General features: G+C 37.8%; 2 protein-coding genes across 2 annotated transcripts; both read right to left on the bottom strand.

The window, feature by feature from the left end:
* Nucleotides 1–657: 657 nt before the first annotated feature.
* On the bottom strand, nucleotides 658–9,231 carry LOC115427718 (zinc finger protein 8-like). The gene is made up of 4 exons (XM_030146413.1): nucleotides 8,848–9,231; nucleotides 6,753–6,832; nucleotides 6,601–6,676; nucleotides 658–2,199 (listed from the first exon to the last, which is right to left on the bottom strand). The coding sequence occupies exons 1-4, from the start codon at nucleotides 9,140–9,142 to the stop codon at nucleotides 1,442–1,444; spliced, it is 1,209 nt and encodes a 402-aa protein (XP_030002273.1). The 5' UTR covers nucleotides 9,143–9,231; the 3' UTR covers nucleotides 658–1,441.
* A 4,548-nt stretch (nucleotides 9,232–13,779) lies between these two features.
* smtnl1 (smoothelin-like 1) lies at nucleotides 13,780–19,349 on the bottom strand. The gene is made up of 5 exons (XM_030145815.1): nucleotides 19,093–19,349; nucleotides 16,209–16,855; nucleotides 16,004–16,118; nucleotides 15,755–15,906; nucleotides 13,780–14,401 (listed from the first exon to the last, which is right to left on the bottom strand). Exons 1-5 carry the CDS (start codon nucleotides 19,171–19,173, stop codon nucleotides 14,092–14,094), a joined length of 1,305 nt encoding a protein of 434 aa, XP_030001675.1. The 5' UTR covers nucleotides 19,174–19,349; the 3' UTR covers nucleotides 13,780–14,091.
* Nucleotides 19,350–20,218: the final 869 nt, after the last annotated feature.

The raw sequence follows: 20,218 nt of genomic DNA, 5'->3' as shown, positions 1-20,218 counted from the left end.
TTGCAGATAACATTATTGCCCATTGGTGATTATTATATCTATGATTTGATAGGCATCTGGGTGGAAAAAACATGAGCAAATCACTGTGAAACTAGATACATGCAGTGTGGGCAGAGTGGAAAGAGGAACAACGCAAGGAATTTACCCAAGTTTTTTTTTAAGAGTCCCCCCACTGTGATGTGAATAGGCCTAAACCTGAGTCACTATTCTAACTAAAAACAAAAAAACAATGCTGCACTCTAGAGGTCCAAAATGAAAGAGCCACATGTCAGACACCAGCTGCTGAAGTACAAATCCATATTTATTTATAACTGCATACACAGCCTACACATCTACAGACAGAATCCACTTACAGCTGACTACTGCTTGTAACAGGGAAAAGTGGCAACAGACATAAGTGGAGGTAGTTTGCGTTTCGATTGCAATGCACATAAAAACCCACAAAAATAAATGTCTGACAATATTTTTGATCAAGGAGCTCATTAATAATATGCCAAAATCCTAGGTTCATATGATGTCAAGTCATGGTATGTTAGAACTAATGTCAAGAAATTACAATTGTGACATTAATGTAACATTAATGGATGGCGTCCTTAAAAGACCATAATAGCTTACCTTAAAGCTTAAAAAAATCCTCAAAATACAAGTTAGCAGCCGTTCCTTTAATGTCTTTATTAAAATGGACACAACAATAAAAGAATAAAAAAACTGGTTGGTGTTTATGGTAATATTAAAACAACAGGTAAATAATGGTGAAAAATATATTCTTTTAAATTGGTGTAGGTTATTAGCAAAAAAACAGAAATAAGTTCATCAAAAGTAATGCAAATCCAGCCATTTCTTCTTGATGTTTTATAAAATCTACAGTTACCACCACACAGGGTTTTTGTCCATGTTGATCACTTGTTGCTGCATCATGTATTTATTTTACTGTTATGTTTATGTCCACTTTAGAGACCTAACCCACAGCAGTCCGCTAAATTCACTGACAAGATCATCACTCTACACATCAGTGCACTTAGTAAGTACATTTTACTATGATGATAGTGGTAAAATGAGAAACACAAAGATACAGACCATGACACAGTGATTAAAAACTACTTCCCCAAAATATAACAGTAAATGGTACATGCTGAATAGGGCTGGGAAATACATTTAATTAATTCAATTCATTGAATTAAATTACAACCTGTTTGTTTATTTATTGTATATTTTAACAAATATCTCACACCCTTACATGTGCTTTTTGGGTTATTGTTGTTATTTCGGATATTACACATATACTGCATATAATTTCAGTGCAGAAAACTGTATTGAATCAAGTTTTGTCTTGAGTTCCAGTTTTGAGATTCAGTTTTTTGTCTGTGTCACCCAGCCCTAATGCTGAACTATGCAGCTGAAGAACGAAGAAGCCCTTGAAGTGTTTGTCCTCGATCCTCGGTCAGAAGTTGTTGTGTGTGATCATGTGTCTGCGCAGGTTGCTGGGATTGTTGAAGCTGGCAGGACATGCAGAGCAGGTGTACGGCTTCTCCCCTGAATGAGTCCTCAGGTGGATCTTCAGGCCACCGTTCTGCGTGAAGCGCTTCCCACACTGCGGGCAGACGTACGGCTTCTCCCCAGTGTGTATTCGCATGTGGATGCTGAGCGTATGCTTGTTGACAAATATCTTGCTGCACATGGAACAAGTGACAGGTGACTCACCAGTGTGAGCCGCCCGGTGTGCTATCAGGTCGTCTCGGCTGGAGAAGTGTTCGTGGCAGAAATTGCAGTACAGGGGTTTGGTGGGACCAGAGAAGACAGAGCTGAGCTGTTTGACAGGACTGGAATGACCTCCAGCACCATCAGCTCTTAACTTGTTTGTTAAAGGTGAAGCAGTTTGAGTTGAGTGATTTCTTTCCACCTGGTTATTTGTCATCGTCCCAGTACCGTCTGTCTGCATCCCACTTAGTGTTTCATTGCTTCCCGGGGTGAAATTTAGGAGACTGTCATGGGTGACACTGGGGTCAGGTGACAAGGAACCAAAAGCCTGGAGTTCAGTGGCAGTGAATAGGCTTTCGTTGTCTTTCAGAGGCCCTTGTCCACGACCATGAACACTCACAATTCGCAACCCATCACCATCAGTCAGACAGGAGACACCGACAGACTCAATAGCCTTTGCGACACCATCCTGAGCACTGTGGTTTCCAAAGTCACTCTGGCCTGAAAAATAAAACCACAAAATGACACTGTCATCATAAACTCTGACTCATGGGCTAAAAAAAACATTGTGACTAAGTGTTTAACACGGAGCCCTTTTGGTGACATGTGAGGAAAAAAATATTGAGTGGCCGTGAGTTAGTAATGTGTGGCCATGACATAAGTAACACTAAATGCTAAACATTATATATGCACAAATCTCTGAAATCTTGAAGTTTGCTAATCCTATTACTGTCTCCTTCCTGTCGTCATTACTTTCACAACTTTCGTTGTCGCGCAGCAACCAGATTATGTGCAGCAGATGGCACAGTATCTGATTGGTCCATATCATGCACTTATCCACCAACAGAAATGCAGTGACAGGTTTTTGTTCATGCAAGTACTTCCTGCTTGCATGAAATTCCCTTAGAACCCAGTTTTTACCATCTCTTCATGTGCCAAACACGCACACAACGTAATGATACTATCGCCAAAAAATGATGTTTTTATTGTGTCTCATAACTTTAGTTTTATTTGTCCTTTCAACACAATTGACCTCACTGTATTAGTTTGACATCTGCACTTTCCACACAAATTGAAACAAGATAAGGAACTCATGGCCACGCATAACTTTTTCTTTCCCTCATGTGTCATCAAACCAAAGAGGCTCCATAGTTTCAATAATAAAAAGTAGGGTTCAGTGTCACCTTCCCTATCACATACAGTGGCTTGCAAAAATATTCATACCCCTTGACGTTTTCCACATTTTGTCAAGTTACAACCACAAACAATGTATTTTATTGGAATTTTGTGTCAAAGACCAACACAAAGTGGCATACAATTGTGAAAGAAAATGATACATGAATTATTTTTTTTTACAAATTAAAAACTGAAACGTGCAGTGTGCAAAAGTATTCAGCCCCCCTTTGTAGAACCGCTTTTTGCTGCAATTACAGCTGCAAGTCTTTTGGGGTATGTCTCTACCAGCTTTGCACATCTAGAGACTGAAATTTTTGCCCATTCTTCTTCGCAAAGCAGTTCAAGTTCAGTCAGATTAGATGGAGAGCATTTGTGAACGGCAGTTTTCAGATCTTACCACAGATTCTCGATTGGATTTAGGTCTGGACTTTGACTGGGCCATTCTAACATGAATATATTTTGTTTTAAACCATTCCATCATAACCTTGGCTTTATGTTTAGGGTTGTTGTCCTGCTGGAAGGTGAACCTCTGCCCCAGTCTAAAGTCTTTTGCAGACTCCAACAGGTTTTCTTTCAAGATTGTCCTGTATTTGGCTCCATCTATCTTCCCATCAACTCTGACCATCTTCCCTGTCCCTGCTGAAGAGAAGCATCCCCAGAGCATGGTGCTACCGCCAGGGCCACCTTAACCTAATGGTAGGCCCCGGGGCTGAGGGAGGTGTTGTAGGCCCCCCTGTCCCATCCTTCAAAATTACCAAGCCTCATTATAAAATATAATATCTTGGTAATCTACAACAGCGAGTAGATTGTAACCAAGATGGATGGAAGTTTGACTTCATGATAAAAATTGTCACCAACCATCAACTGTCAGGAAAAACAATTATTTAACAGCAGCAACAGATCAAACTATAAAGCCTGAGAACCCATGCACCTGCACATAGGCATAAACTCAACCCCCCCCCCCCCCCCCCCAGCTCACACAAACACACACAGCACCATGGACAGTGACATGGAGATAAAGTGCTTCTCCTGTATGGCTTTCAATGGGGAGGAACTTTACAAAGCGCTCTTCTATACAGCCCTCTGGCGATACATAGCACAGAATGAAAGTCAGCGGGTCCAGATGTGGAATATCTGGTGTGGGGTCCACACTGAAAGCAAAATACTTTGCAACTTTCACTCGACTGATATTTTCATCCAGCACCTTCTGTGCCATCAGCTGTATGAATTCCTCACACACATTTAGAGAAAGGTTGGATGGAGTTCCTCTGCTAGCGTTTCCATATTTTTCAAAATGAACCTTTAAAAAAGGATCAAACTGGCTGATCAGTTCCATACTGCCCAAATCATTTCCATTGTTGGTGTCTCCAAACCTGTGGCTATCACTCTTGAAAGTTAGCCCATGCTCAGCTAAATACTTCACAACAGCAACAACCCTCTGTAGAACCTGTGTCCAATATTCACACTCATCAAACTGTTTTTTTTAGTTCTGAGTCCACTGTCCCACGGCCAGCTGCTTGATTGATATAAGTGATCATGGCCTTTCTGTGGGTGTCACCAGTTTCGTGTTCTGCTGTGCGATCACCTGCATGTTTCCAATCTGAATATCCCCGATTAGCAAATACCGACTTTTCATTTTTCTCACCAAATATCTTGCATGCAAAACAAAACACACTGCCTGCTGATGGTGAATAACAGCCATTCTCTACTAACACACTCTCCGTTATTTAGTTTGCGGCTGAAATGAGTTCTAGAACAATCCCGTCTCTGATGCTTGTATACACGCTCTGATGCACACTGTGTCTGGATTTTGGCTGGTCTCTGGTCCCATTTTCACCCAGTATGCGCGTACCTGTTGCTGGTCAAAGTTGTTTCCCCAACGACCCGGGTCACTGCTGAAAGGTTCATCTGTGTCTCCCCCTCCTTCTCCCCCTCTGTGGCTGTTAACTCCACCTGCACGGGCTGGGGCTTACCAATTGGGATCAATATGCAGCTTCAGACGTGCGTACAGTACGTATAAAAAGATAGACAGGAAAACTGACAAATTACAAATCGATGTTAGTTTTTATGCTTATGGAGTACGTAAAAATGATAGGCCCTTTAAGTCAGTAGGCCCCTGGGCTACAGCCCCGGTTAGCCCGTGCATTAAGGCGGCCTTGGCTACCGCCACCATGTTTGACAGTGGGGATGGTGTGTTCAGAGTGATGTGCAGTGTTAGTTTTCAGCCACACATAGCGTTTTGCATTTAGGCAAAGTCCAATTTTGGTCTCATCTGACCAGAGCACCTTCTTCCATGTTTGCTGTGTCCCCCACATGGCTTCTGGCAAACACCAAATGGGACTCCTTGTTGTTTTCTTTTAACAATGGCTTTCTTCTTGCCACTCTTCCATACAGGCCAGATTTGTGCAGTGCACGACTAATAGTTGTCCTGTGAACAGATTCCCCCACCTGAGCTGTGGATCTCTGCAGTTCATCCAGAGTAACCATAGGCCTTTTGGCTGCATCTCTAATCAGTGCTCTCTATGTTCGGGCTGTAAGTTTAGGTCGATGGCCGTGTCTTGGCAGATTTGCAGTTGTGCCATACTCTTTCCATTTCTGGATGATGGATTGAACAGTGCTCCGTGAGATATTCAAAGCTTGGGAAATCTTTTTATAGCCTAACCCTGCTTTAAACTTCTCCACAACTTTATCCCTGACCTGTCTGGTGTGTTCCTTGGACTTCATGATGTTGTTTGCTTCCCAATATTCTCTTAACAAACATCTGAGGCCATCACAGCACAGCTGTATTTGTACTGAGATTAGATTACACACAGGTGGACTCTATTTAGTCATTTGCCCAACACTTGATCATTCAGTAATCATCAGGACACTTCTGAAGAGAATTGGTTCCACTCAGAGAAAAGGGGGCTGAATACTTTTGCACACTACACTTTTCAGTTTTCGATTTGTAAAATAATATTAAAATCATGTGTCATTTTCTTTCTACCTCACAATTGTATACCACTTTGTGTTGGTCTTTTACATAAAATTCCAATAAAATATATTTACATTTGTGGTCGTAGTGTGACAAAATGTGGAAAAGTTCAAGTGGTATGAATACTTTTGCAAGCCACTGTAGTGCAGAGGTCACCAACCCTGGTCCTGGAGAGCCACTATCCTGCATGTTTCAGAAGTTTCCATCTTCCAACACACCTGATTCAAATGATAAGCCTATCATCAAGCTCTGCAGAAGCCTGATAATGACCGTCCGGTGAACTGGAAGAGGGAAACTTCTAAAACATGTAAGATAGTGGTTCTCCAGGACCTGGGTTGGCCACCCCTATTTTAGATGTTTCCCTCTTCCAGCCCACCTGATGGTCGTTATCAGGCTTTTGCAGAGCTTGATGATAGGCTTATCATTTAAATCAGGTGTGTTGGAAGAAGGATACATCTAAAACATGCAGGATAGTAGCTCTTGAGGATCCCCTGATGTAGTGACTCAGTGCTGGAATCAATACATTTGTCACAAATAAATGCACATCCTGTCACTAATCTTTGAAAACATTAAGAATATAATATTATATTTATTTTAGGGATGCATGTTTTTTATTTTAGAGTATATTTTCAACATTATTGAGCCTGACTGAAATAAATGCCATCCATTATTTCCCAGTGACACGTTTAGGTACCTCCTCTAAAACACAATTCTCTTTCTAATACATGATGGGGAAAAAATCAAATCGTCACCTCCAACTGAACTGCATCCATCAGCATCATCTTCATCTTTGATGAGGATGACATCCGGGCTTGCTGCATTTGAACACTAACAAAAAACCATGTACATGATCAAACAATGATTTGTCTTTGTTACTGAAGGTGCATATATGTGATGAATTTACCTTCTCAGCAACAGGGGAGGATGTCTTGTTTTCTGTATTGATCGTAACAGAAGCAGGTTGATCAGTAGATGGCTTTATAGCTAGTGGATGAAAACAGAACAAACTCACTTAAATGATGATTGTGAATAAAATGCACATACAATGAAGAATGTGAAAGTAGATTTTGTGTCAGCCAAAAAGATAACTAGCGTTAATGGTAAACTACTGGACAATATCAGGCAGGGGTGTAAAACATATGGCTCACTGGCCAAAACAGGCCCCAGAATGGTTCAATCCAGCCTGTGGGATGAATTTGTGAAATACAAAAAATACACTGAGATATTAAGTCAAGGCAGTCAAAATCATTTTAATTCAGGGTCCACATACAGCCCAATTCAATCTCAACTGAGTCCAACCAGTAAAATACAATCATAACAACCTAGAAATAATGACAACTCCAAATGTTTCTGTTTGTTTTAGTGTAAAACAGTAAAATTACATGAAAACATTTACAATTACAAACTATCCTTTCATAAAAAAAGTGTATAACCTGAGCAAATATGAAAAATCTGAAACGCCTTATGAGAAGTAAAAGCAATTTTTACACTTTTATGCCTGTTACTAAGTGTTTTTTGCCTTTGTAGATCCACTGTGATCTGTTTTAAGGGATAGCTTGTAGATGTAAATATTTTCGAAATGTAATTTTACTTTTTTCAGTCACAGAAAAGTTTGGAATTGACATTATAAGTTATTAAATTATTATTATTTTACTGGTCTGTCTCACCTGAGATCGTAGTGGGCTGTATGTGGCCCCTGAAGTCAAATTATTCAGATTCAGAATACTTTATTAATCCCAGAGGAAACTGTGGGGTTACAGTTGCCTGATGTAAGTATAGGAAAAAATTATCAATATTACATAGACATATAGAAATACATACATATTTAACCCATAAAGACCTAAACATAAACCATTGACCAAAATCATCTAAAGATGTACAGTGTTTAACGTCTGTTGATCCACTAATCCTATCAATCCATGTATGGTAAATAATTGGTGTAAAATGCAGTTTTACATCTTTTCATGGTCATCAGATATGACCCATTTGGACGTTCAGAGGCTTTGTAGTGAACGTGGAAACACTGTCATCTTCTACAACATTGATTCACCAGTAAAACCCACGGAATTGGATCAATGACAGTGGATGAAGACACTAGGTTTATATTCTGTTAATGATACCTTTGCTTAAAAAGTCACTATTTTCTTCAGTTTCCTCTGTTTCTGATATAATAATCCTCAACTTTAATCTGAGTTTTTTTGAACATCTATATGATCAGAAAATTAAATGTAGGAAAATACCTGATTTTCACTAAAGAAATGCAAAATACAGAAGATAATATTACAATAAATGGTAATAAATAACTTAAGAAAGTTTAAATACAGAGAAAATGGGTCTTTATGGGTTACAGCTCGAAATGTATATATATATATATATATATATGCATAAAGTCACGGAAAAATTACTAGACCATCAAAAGCCATCCAAAACAATGGTTGTGCAATCAAGAACTACCTCCTGTGTGTATCATGTGACTAAAACAGACAGAACAGAAAACATGGAATGCCTTAAAGCACTGTTTTTGTCAGTACAATGCCATAGCTATTGATGTAAGAACTGAAGTGATTTTGGTTATTATCAAGAAAACATGGAAAATGGCTAGATATCAGCTCTGAAATTAAACTCTTATGAGCTATTTTTTGTTGTTATCATTATATTTGTCCAAACAAACAAACCTTTAGTTGTACCAGGCATTAAAACGAACAAGAAATTGAAGAAAACAAGGGCGGTCTAATATTTTTTTCTGCGAGTGTATATAACTCTATGAAAATAAATACACATTAAAACACTTTTAGAACAAGAAACATGTAAAACATCTAAATAAATATGAAAAATGTAGTTTGACACCCAGCTTTAAGGTCTGTATTACTAAGTGTCAGCTCCAACTTTGGTCCAGTGTCAGTCCTCCTGTTGTGGACTTCAGGGTTCAGGGGGGCTCTAGGGGGCGCTGTCAGCCCCTCTCCGCAGAGTATGAAGTATTTTCATGTGAAAGTCTTTACCTTGTGTCCTGTTCCTTGGTTTGGGGGTGTTGGATCTGGTCGGGAGGAATCGGCTGGCGGGTCTGTTGGTCCTGGTCTGCAGTTTGAGGGAGAACAGCTCACTCCTCATCACCTTCACCCTCATCCTCAGGCTCTCGTTCTCCTTCAGGCTCTGCGTTAGATGCAGGCGAAGGGACGAGGAGCTCTCCGAGAACAGCTGACTGATCTCCGCCACCGCCGCCTTCACCAGCACGTCCATGATGGATAAAAGCTGGGACTCCAGGTTCAGGCTGCCCGTGGGCATGTTTGTACACATGTTTCACTCCACGAACTGTGTTTGTAGTGGAGGCAACAACGACAACACAGTCTGTGGATTAGCCTTCCGGAGGGCCAACACAATGGCCTTTTCCGGTAGCATGAAGCCCTTTACCGTAAAACACCGAAAACACACACAGCCTGGGTTACCACCTCTGGAGTAGAGGAGCAAGAAGACTGGGTTAACCCTTTCATGCATGAATTATGGAAACCTTAACCCTCTCATGCATACTGGTCACTACAGTGGACAGTTCGTCTCCAGCTGTTCTCTTGTATATTCATGGATTTTGTTGTTTTAGTTCCATCTCAGCCAACACAGTGGACGCTCACACATCATCCCATACACTGACATTCATACCATTACTGTAACATTGCTGTTCTAGATAAACCTGATCTGCACTAACATGTTTGAGTGAAGTTGTTATTGTTATTAGACTATAATTAACAGTTTTGGTTTTTGTTTTGCATATTATCTCCATGAGGTGAGTAATGACTTAGTATTAGAGTATGTTAAAATGTCAAACAACAATAGATTAGCTGCATTAAAAATGTTTTTAGTTCACAGTTTTCACACAGTATATCAGTAAATATGTGTCTTTGCTTCAAAAATTAAATGCAAGGTGTCCAGCTGAGTGGACATTTTGGCAACTTTATGATAAATTGGTTCATAAACATTTTTCTATTGCATTATTTTTTAATGCTTAGAGGAATAAAAACACTCAGGAAAAAAAATTGGAATAAGGCTCTTATAAATCATGCATGAAATCGTTAATCAAGATTCTTTTTTCCAAGGTGTTTTTAATTCCTCTTTAGGCATGAATCAAAAAACAATGTGATTGAATTTTTTTTATTAACCGATTTTACATGGAGTTACAAAATCATGCATTTAATTTTAGAAGCAAAGAAACATGTATCTACTGATATACTGTGTGACAACTATGAGATACATTTTTAATGCTGCTAATTGGATGTTTTCTCACATTTTAACAATACCTGCATGGAGATAATATGCAAAAAAAAAAAACAAAACTTTGTTTAAAAAAAAATTGTTAATTGCAGTTTAATAACAATCAGAATTGTTTTTTTTTTTTTTTTTTACTATCAAACATGTTACTGCAAATCAGGGTTATCTAGAACAGTAAATTTACAGTAATGGTATGAATGTCAGTGTATGGGATGATACATAACCGTCCACTGTGTTGGCTGATATGGAACTACAACAACAAAATCCATAAATATACAAGAGAACAGCTGTAGAATAGCTGTCCACTGTAATGACCACTGTGCATGAGAGGGTTAATATAACACACATGGGTTTAAACCTATATGCCTCTAAATAAGTAGTGTCAAACATACAACCCGCAGACCCAAACCGGCTGACCCATATGATGAATCTGTAACAGATAGTAAAGTTAAATGTTATATTTTTCAGTTCCAGATGTCTGTTACTAAATGTCTGTGCCTTTTTAGATCCACTGTGATCTGTAGTAATGCGCATGTGTAAATGGTAAACTGAGACACAATATTGATAAAACTGTGCTTATTTTTATTTCATAGAACAGGGGTGTCAAACTCATTTTAGTTCATGGGCCAGATTCAGCCAAATTTGATCTGAAGTGGGCCAAACCAGTAATATAATTGCATAATAATATATAAATAATGTCAACTCCAAACTTTTCTCTATGTTTTAGAGCAAAAAAAGAAAATTTACATTATGAAAAGGTTTACAGCTACAAACTATCCTTTCAAAAGATGTGAATAACACCCAGATAGCAAAATCATTATGGCTTAAATCTGGCCCAAAACTGGCATGCCATTTTGGCAAAGTTCTGGGTGGATGTATGGGCCCTAAATGGCCCAAAATAGGCAAGCCAAAATCAAACCAGAAAGAAGCCAAAATTCACCCAAAACTAATTGCGGACTTCCAAAACATAGCCATAATTGTCCCAGAAAAGCCTCAAATCCCCATAATCCAGCCAAGAAGAAGCCAAAACTGATCCAAAGAGAGGCCAAAAGGAGGCCAAAATTCACCCAAAATTTGTGTTGATCATGCTTTTAAAATGAGGTTTTCTTCTGGGTAGAAATTCCTGCTCTTTGTGCAGTGTTTTGGCTTTACAGAAATATACCAAAACACTACCAAAACACATCCACATATGGAATAAGATGTTGCTGCTCTTTAGGCACTCTTCTGGCTTGCCATAAACATGCCATACCATCCCATTACTTGATCTCGCTCTTTGCCCAGTCTTTTGGTTAACCAGACATATGCCAGAACTCAGCCATATATTGCTGGTGCCTCCATATCTATTATGGATAATCTTAATCATACCACAGTTAAGCCTAAAGGTTTTCATAATGCCAAAAGAAAGCCAAAAATGTCAAATGTATGCCATAATACTGCCAAAATATTTGCTATCTGGGTAGTAAAGTTAAATGCTATATTTTTCAGTTCCAGATGCCTATTACTAAATGTTTGTGCCTTTTTAGATCCACTGTGATCTGTGTGTTGTAATGCACATGTGTAAATGGTAAACTGAGACACAATACTGTTTAAGAATAGTTAGTACATGTTAACCTTTTCATACTGTAATGCAGGGGTCTCAAGCTCATTTTCTTTCAGGGGCCACATTCAACCTGAGTTGATCTCAAGTGGGCCAGACCAATAAAATAATAGCATAATAACCTATGATTAACGACGACTCCAAATTTTTGTCATTTTAGTGCAAAAAACCCCCCATTCAATTATGAAAATGCTTACTTTTATAAATTATCCAAACAAAAAAGATGTGAATAGCCTGAAAAACTGAAATTTCTTAAGAAAGCTAAGTACAATTTTAACAATATTATGCCCCAACTTATCATTTATATATGTTCATTATGGATCAGATCTACAAAGACACTAAAAACTTAGTAACAGTAAGAAAACTGTTAAACTTGTGCTTAATTTTCTTTAGACATTTCAGGTTGTTCATATTTGTTCAGGTTATCACATTTTATTGTTACAGGATAGTTTGTAAATGTAAATATTTTCAAAATTTAATGTTGTTTTTTGCTCTAAAACAAAGACAAAAATGTGAAGTTTTCATTATTTATAGACATAATGTAATATTATTTTTTTCACATTAAACCCCGAAGAAAATATGGAGTCATTATTTTTTGTAGGTTATTATGCTGTTATTTTACTTGAGATCGTGTTGGTCTGTATGTGGAAACTGAACAAAAATGAGTTCGACAGCTTTGACTGTGGAATTTGTGCACCTTGCAAATTCATCCCACGGGCCGGATTGGAACCTTTGGTGGGCCCCATTTGGCAACCCATGGCCACATGCTTGAGATCCCTGCTGTAATATCAATTTTTTTGTACAAAAATTAAAAAATGGGTTTGTCATTTCATTATTTATACATTGTTATGCTGTTATTTTACTGGTCCAGCCCACCTGAGGAAATTGGACGGAATGTGGCCCCTGAACTAAAATGAGTTTGACATCCCTGTTCTAAATATTTAGATTGTGTACAATGTACATTTTATAATCTAGAATCAGAATCACTCATTAGTTTATTCTATTAGGCTATTGCCCTTATTCTCTTTCTTTTTGGACCCATCTTACAAATTACATCTCTTCCAATTTAACCAGCACCTTTGAAATCACAAATAAGATTGTAATTATACATTTTGACAACACAAATTCTAAAATATAATTTTGAATTAGTATTTTTTGTCTTATTTGGGAAATTTCATTTTAATAATCATATATATATATTTTTTGAAAGAGCTCCTCACTTTAAAATTTTAAGGAGTGAATCCAAAATTTATTTTGTTATTGAATTCAACCCATAAAGACCCAAATATACAGTGTGTCAATGACCAAAAGCATCTACTGATCTAAAATATGTATACTTTTAGAGCCACTAATCCTATCAATACATGTAAATAATTATTGTAAAATGCAGTTTGCCATCTTTTCATGGTCATCAAATATGACCCATTTGGACGTTCAGAGGTTCCATAGTGAACGTGGAAACACCATTGTCTTCTTCAACCCTGATTCACCAGTAAAACCCATGGAGTTGGATTAGTGACAGTGGATGTACACACTTGGATTTTGTTCAGTTAATTAAATATTTTACTGGAAAAAGTGACTATTTCTTAAGTTTTCTGTTTTTGGTATAATAACTCTTAAATGTAATCTCAGCATGGTGATTAAACTACATGATCAGCAAAATAAATATAGGAAAATACCAAATTTTCACTGAAAAAAAAGCAAAATGAAGAAGGTAATATTATGATAAATGGTGTTAAATCGCTTAAGAAAGGTTAAATAGAGAGATAATTTCATTTGGGAACTAACACAAAAGTAGCACTGGGTCTTTATGAGTTAAGATTAATTGGTCATACGACAGCTACAACAGTCTCATCATTCCTTACTCTGTGTTTTATGTTTATGTACTGTTGCATAAATAAAGTGTAAATATGCCAGACGCATAGTGTAGTCTGTATGGAGGCAGGTCTCGTCAGAAACAGTCAAAAAATTTGGAGCTTTTAATTACATTACATAATGCAAACTTGTATCTTGATTTTCAGTTGTGTTTTGTGATTTGAAATAGTTTAGAGATCATAGAAAAACAGGACACTTTTTAAGTAACTAGTTTAATGATAATATAATGTAATAATCATATTTTAATGTGTAACTTTCTACACAACAAATAGAAAATCAAAGCATTAATAGGTTGTGTTCTTAAAATCAAACATGTACAGTAACAGAACAGTGCATGAATGAAAACCTCACAGCATAACACACGATGAAACTCAACACAGGTCTGTGTAGCATCACACTGACAGTATTTATAGTCATCCATGGGTCAGTCCAGTGCCAGACTAAGACTTGCTCACTGCAGTAGCTCAACAGTCTTTCCTCTTTGGTCTTTTCAGTCTTTTTGATTTCTTTTCGTCTATGATGCTGTTTCAACTAATGCAGCATCTTCCATCTCAGGGCTCTTTGATCCATCCTCCTCTGCCTCTGCATCATCTACAGACTGTCCTTCATCTTTTTCTGTTGATACTTCAGCTCCATCCTCTTCTCTTTCCTCTACCTCCTTAGCAGCCTTTTCTTTCTCCTCTTTTTCTTTTCTCTCTTTTTCTATTTTGGAGAGGCTGTGACAGAGGGACTGGACGTAGGTGAACACACACATGGGATCAGGGTGGTCGCCCATCATGAGCATGTCAGAAACCTCCAGCAGGGGGCAGCAGTCAGCCAGGGACCTGGAAATAAGTAAAGTCACAAAGGGATAAAATAAGGGGAAAACAATGGCATACACACACACCACCCAAAACCAATACATGTACTGCATTTATACAAAATATTTTTGGTTTATTCAGTCAGGAGATAACATGCAGTAACCTCTGAAATCACTATTATGATTATGATGATTATGATGATTATGATGATGATGATTATTATTATTATCATTATTATTATTAACATTCTCTTCTTCTTTTTCAGCTTCATTTGCATTAAAATTTATTCTTTCTTTTTGCATCTAGAAAGTTAGGAAATTTGATGGCAAAACCATAAAAGTACTTTATTTTTTATACTCTTTTATGTGAATTTTATATGTGAATTTCACATCAACACATGTGATTGTGGAATATTGTCATGGTCTAATATGTGTAACCCAGATTACAACATATCGTAACAAATTTTCCAGATATGAAATAACATGAATTGCTCACATTGCATGAAAATATTCTAAAATCAAACAAATTTTACATGTGCAAAAAACAAGGAAAATATGTGTTTTCTCTTAATTAAAGTGATATAATTTTCCAGCTGCTATTAACCCATAAAGACCCAGTGCTATTTTTGTGTCAGTCCTCGAATGAATTTTTTGCCATATTTAACCTTTCTTTAGAGATTTATCACCATTTATTATAATATTATCCTCTGAAATTTCCATTTTGAAGTAAAAAAAAAAAAAAAAAATCAGGTACTTTCCAATATTTAATTTACGGATCATGTAGATTGTCATAAAAGCTCAGATTAAAGTTGAGAATTATTGTATCACAAACAGAGAGAGCTGAAGAAAAAGTTTCTTTTCCAGCAAAGATATCATTAACTGAATGTAAAAACAAGTATGTCCATCCACTGTCATTGATCCAACTCCATGGGTTTTACTGGTGAATCGATGTTGTAGAAGATGACGGTGTTTCCAGGTTCACTATGAAGCCTGTGAACGTCCAAATGGGTCATATCTGATGACTATGAAAAGATGTCAAACTGACATTTTACACCAGTTATTTACTTGGATTGATAGAATTAATGGATCAACAGGGATTAAACAGTTCCAATCCGTAGATGGTTTTGGTCGTCGGTGGCTGTTTGGGTCTTTCTGGGTTAAAAATGAATTCTAGCTAGCATTATTTCACTTTATATCAGGTTTAACTCAAGTATCCAAGGACTAACAGACCCAGAAACAGCACTATGGTGTTTTTCCACCTTCCATATCTGCACATATTCAGAACACAGGAGGATGATTTCACTGGATATTTCAACATAAACAGTCTGGTTAATCTAGTGACCATAGCACCAATAAGAGAAAATTAAGTGCTTCATACTCTGCCGTTTGGAAGGCCAAAGTAAAGTTCTTTTCCCTGTCTTTTGGATTCAGGGAGTTAAAGTCAAAGGCATCAGGAAAGAACCGATGAATCAGAGCACAAAATGCCATTCCATCGCACCAGGATGATGAGAAGTTTTCTATATTGATGCCCTAGAAAGTAAAAAGTCAGGGGATAAGATCAGAAAACAAAGCATGTATAAGTTCTCCTTATGAAATTAGGTGTGTGACAATTCTGCATAAATCTCACTTCATATTTGCGAGTTTTGTTGCAACACCACTGCAGGATCTTCTGTTTGATGGAAGCCCCCATGGCCCCGGCTGCAGCTGACCTCTGGATCTTGAAGTTACGTGGTAGTGGCGTCCTGAAAATGTCACAACATGACACACCTTCAGTTAAAAACTCAACTAGTATGAGTTTTGACTGGCACTTTACAGACTGTTTTCGGACTTACTCAGGTGCGCCCTGTTGGAACTTTGCAATGATGTCATTTTTAGCTGATGCTCTAATAGAGCGGGCAGAGGGTCGAGGTCGAGGCAGAGCACGAGGTGCAGAGGAAGATGTGGATCCAGTCTTTCTTTTTGTCTTCCCTTGTTTTTCTGCCTCTTTGACATTTCCTTTGTCCTTTGCTTCTACCTCCTCTTCTTTGCCTTGTTTTTTGTCATCCCCTCCCTTTGTTTCTTTGTCTTCCTCCTTCCCCTTCTCCTCTGTTTTACTCTCGTCTTTCTCCTTTTTCTTCCCCTTCATGTCCTCTTCATGTTTCTCCGTCTCACAGTTTGTATCCCCCTCTGACTGTCTCCCTGTCTTGTCTTCATCCTCTTCTTTTTCACCTCGTGCTGGTTCAGGATCCTTCATGTCAACGTCAGCGGATGTTTTGTCTTTATCTTGTCTGTCTTCTTCAGAGACACCTTCAGTTTGCTTTGACACTGCCTCTGTCTCATCTTTATCTCCGGCACCTGCTTTCTGTGTTTCCTCTTTGAGTGCAGTATCTTCCTCACCCTTCTCTGTCATCTTTGCCATTACCCCCTGACCTTCTGCTGTTTTTCCTGCTGGAGGCTCATTGTCTGGGTCTTTGCACTCCTCTGGCACTGACTCGTCTACCTGAAGAACAGAAAAATATACATATACAGCAGCAATAAAAAATAGGTGAACTTTTAAAATTCACTGTTTTCTATGTAAATTGATAATAAACTGTGATGATACCACACAAACAATTGTAATATTTCATTTCTTTATAGAACACGGCTATTAATGCTGCTGAAAAAAGGCAATGAATCCCTAGATTTAATCATTTTGCAGCAATAATCTCAACCAAATGCTTCCAGTAGCTGCTGATCAGAGAGTAGCCACATTACTAAAGCCTCTGTTGATGAATCCCTAAAGAAGGGGTGGGCAATCCTGGTCCTCGAGGGCCGGTATCCTGCATGTTTTGGACATTTCCATCTTCCAACGCACCTGGTTCACATGATAAGCCTATCATCAAGCTCTGCAAAAGCCTGATAATGACCTTCAGGTGTGCTGGAAGAGGGAAACATCTAAAACATGCAGGATACCGGCCCTCGAGGACCAGGATTGCCCACCCCTGCCCTAAAGTCTATGAGATCACTTTATAACAATTTCCAGTTTTATGCAAATCAGCAATTTTTGATTGAAGGTCTTTCAGATCTCTTTTTTGCAAGGCATGGTTCATATCAGAAAATGCTCCTTGTGAACAGCAAACTCAAAAATTTTGAATGTTTTCGTAAGTCAAAGTAGCTCTACATATAGGTCAAATCTCATTTTATTGATAGCACATCAGGTTTGTCAACTCTTTACTCCACTCAACTCCTTCTAGAGTCTTATAAGTGTTGGTACTGGAATGCATTAAGAACATTGTGTTTGTCTGTACTTGTAACTAAGTTGCAGATCAGATCAGATTTTATGACCAATTCATGCAGAAAACAGTGAATTTTCAACGGGTTTGCACATTTTTCTTGCCATGCTACATGGTTTTTAAGAAAATTCCTGTACAAATGAAGTCTTAAACATAAATAAAACAACTAAGCTCATTTTAGTTTCACAACACAGTGGGCGACAAATCAGATGCCATGTCTGAGATACTTTGACTTTTAATAAACTGTAAATTGCTTGTAAAAATATAGGTAAATATCCCTTTTCCTGTAAAATAGCAACCAAAGAGAGCGCCTCCACCAAAGACATATTTGGCTGCTTCAGAAACAACTAGTAAGTCAGACCTTTTCTCAGGCTAAATATACCTTTATTCTGTTAAAATGTCTTGCATGTAAATGATTTCATATCATTTAAATTTAGCCTGTGTGACATTAAAGATAGAACAGCTGCAACTCAGATTAAAGTGAAGGACTGTTGTGTCAGAGGAAGACCTCATTCATTCATCCATTCAAGCAATCATTTTTCACTGCAGTCAATTTCCAGCAAGTTTTCTCAGTGTCTGATATTGTATCATACCTTTTCTTGTTAGTCTTTGCTGCATGTTAACAGTCAAACTGAGAGACATTAATTTTGTGTCCAGGGTAAATCATTTGTATCACTAGTGCCTTAAGCTTAATATATGTTATTATTATCCTGAAAGGTCTCAGATTATATGAGCAAATTATGCAATACAGTAACATTATGTAGGATGTACTGAAGTTAATGACCACACTTTACTCTAGGGAAGCATTTTTCTCAACTAACAAACCTGGTTTAATACGAAATCCAGGATTTGATGAGTATCTCACTTATTTACAGCAGCGAGGCTGAACACTCAGTTAATGAATTGTCTGCAGAAATCACAGCAAAAAAAATTTCTTGCCCCCTATTTAAATATCACATTTTGTGGTTTCTAATGTATTTCCTGCTCTAATATAATATGTAATAAAAATATTCTCAAATACTTAACAACTTTAATTTTTTACACATACTTTTAATGATTTCAGAACAAAATTTTCCATTTTCTTTTAATTTATTTCAAAATGTCGCCTTTTAAATATCACTATCATGTTATTTAGCCGTGTTGACCTGCAGCAGTGGCAGTCATGCCAGGTCAGGATTTGCAGTGGTGACTCATCAGAGCGAATAGGAAACTTCAGTGTGTGTGTTTGTTTGTGCACATCTTTTACTTTGTGTCTGTTTGTTATGCTCTTGGACTTGGGAGTAAGAACAGGTGTAGCACAGTAAACTAAAACCTCTTCCCCTGTCCTGCTGTCCAAGCACAACACCTGCCATAGCCACAAATACTTTTACTGACTATTCCTGGTATACATCACGCGATACAGTCATTGTGAGCTCTGAAAAACTAAATACATTTACTCTGTGATTTAACAGGCAAAAACACAGACCTGGCTGTTGTTGTTCTTGTCAGTCTGGTCAGTCACATCCTCACAGCCTGATGTCTCCTGAGTGGGTGATTCTCCATCCATGATGTTCAGATACTTATCCAATGCTTATTTTCAGCTTTCAAACTATTTTTTTTTTCGCTTTCTTCGATGAGCTCTTCAGTCTTTTCCACAAAATTTGTATCCTCCTCTGCTGTCTCACCACTGATATTTACCTCCCTGTCTCTGTCTCCTTGTGTCTCTCTGTCTGCACTGTGTGTCTGGTGTTTGAAATGTGTGCACTGGGTTTGTGGATATCCGTCTTTACCCCCCCTCCTTCCCCTGACACCCCCGCCCTTCTCTGCTTGGTGAGGATTCCTATGCGTCTTTATCTGACCTTTCCAACAACACCGGGTCTTGAAATAGAGTCACAGTGACATAGGCACAGTCCAACGGGCCAGACAGCTGCTACTGCTGTGGAAACCATGGTTGTCCACACACATACGGTCATGCGGGCCCAGGCAGGGCATCCAGTTAGCATCATGTAATAATAATATAGACAGTCTGGACTTACTAGAAAATAGAACTGGTTTCATAATGCCAGTGTGTTTGAATGTACTGTATCTTTTAGCTGTCAGGTCATTACAGATTGATAAACTGCGAAAAGAAGGGAATATTTTATATGTAACATTGTATGAGGTATGTCAAGCTTATTTTAAGTTTGTCGGTTGTTTTTCTGGACTTTTTTCTTTTGCCATTTTTTGGGGGGAACGCCTGAAAGCAGTTTGCATCTCCTCAACCTAGTGTTTGCGTATTCTTTTCTCAAAAGACCAATATTTGAGTTACGGACTTCACCAACATGCCATTCTTTGCAGTTTTCTTTCTTCGCAAAATTAAAAAAGTTAAATCTACATTGACAAACACTCAGCTCTTTTAAACTCTGTTAGAGAATCACCAAATCATGGATATTTCATCTTCTTTTGTTGGATTTTGCTCTGTAAATCATAAACACTTGATCTAAGTTGATGAATATATAATTTCTTTATTTTTAAACAACCCAAAAAATTATATTACATCATAAAATATACAAATGATATATAAAATATTTGCAAGTAAAAAGACAAAGAAAAAAACAGAGGAACAAAATAAA

Source organism: Sphaeramia orbicularis, chromosome 10 (genome assembly GCF_902148855.1).
Source record: "Sphaeramia orbicularis chromosome 10, fSphaOr1.1, whole genome shotgun sequence".
Taxonomy (NCBI): Eukaryota; Metazoa; Chordata; class Actinopteri; order Kurtiformes; family Apogonidae; genus Sphaeramia; species Sphaeramia orbicularis.
This window is presented reverse-complemented; position numbering and strand designations above follow the sequence as displayed.

What these genes read in the sequence shown, in the direction of transcription:
- LOC115427718 (XM_030146413.1), bottom strand. Translation starts at nt 9,142, where the DNA reads ATGTGTACAAACATGCCCACGGGCAGCCTGAACCTGGAGTCCCAGCTT. An exon ending in CCTCCCCTGTTGCTGAGAAG is followed by an intron (nt 6,677 to 6,752) that starts GTAAATTCATCA and finishes GTTTTTTGTTAG; the next exon opens with TGTTCAAATGCAGCAAGCCC. An exon ending in TGGATGCAGTTCAGTTGGAG is followed by an intron (nt 2,200 to 6,600) that starts GTGACGATTTGA and finishes TTTATTTTTCAG; the next exon opens with GCCAGAGTGACTTTGGAAAC.
- smtnl1 (XM_030145815.1), bottom strand. Translation starts at nt 19,173, where the DNA reads ATGGATGGAGAATCACCCACTCAGGAGACATCAGGCTGTGAGGATGTG. An exon ending in TTCCAACAGGGCGCACCTGA is followed by an intron (nt 16,119 to 16,208) that starts GTAAGTCCGAAA and finishes TGACATTTTCAG; the next exon opens with GACGCCACTACCACGTAACT. An exon ending in ACAAAACTCGCAAATATGAA is followed by an intron (nt 15,907 to 16,003) that starts GTGAGATTTATG and finishes TTTACTTTCTAG; the next exon opens with GGCATCAATATAGAAAACTT.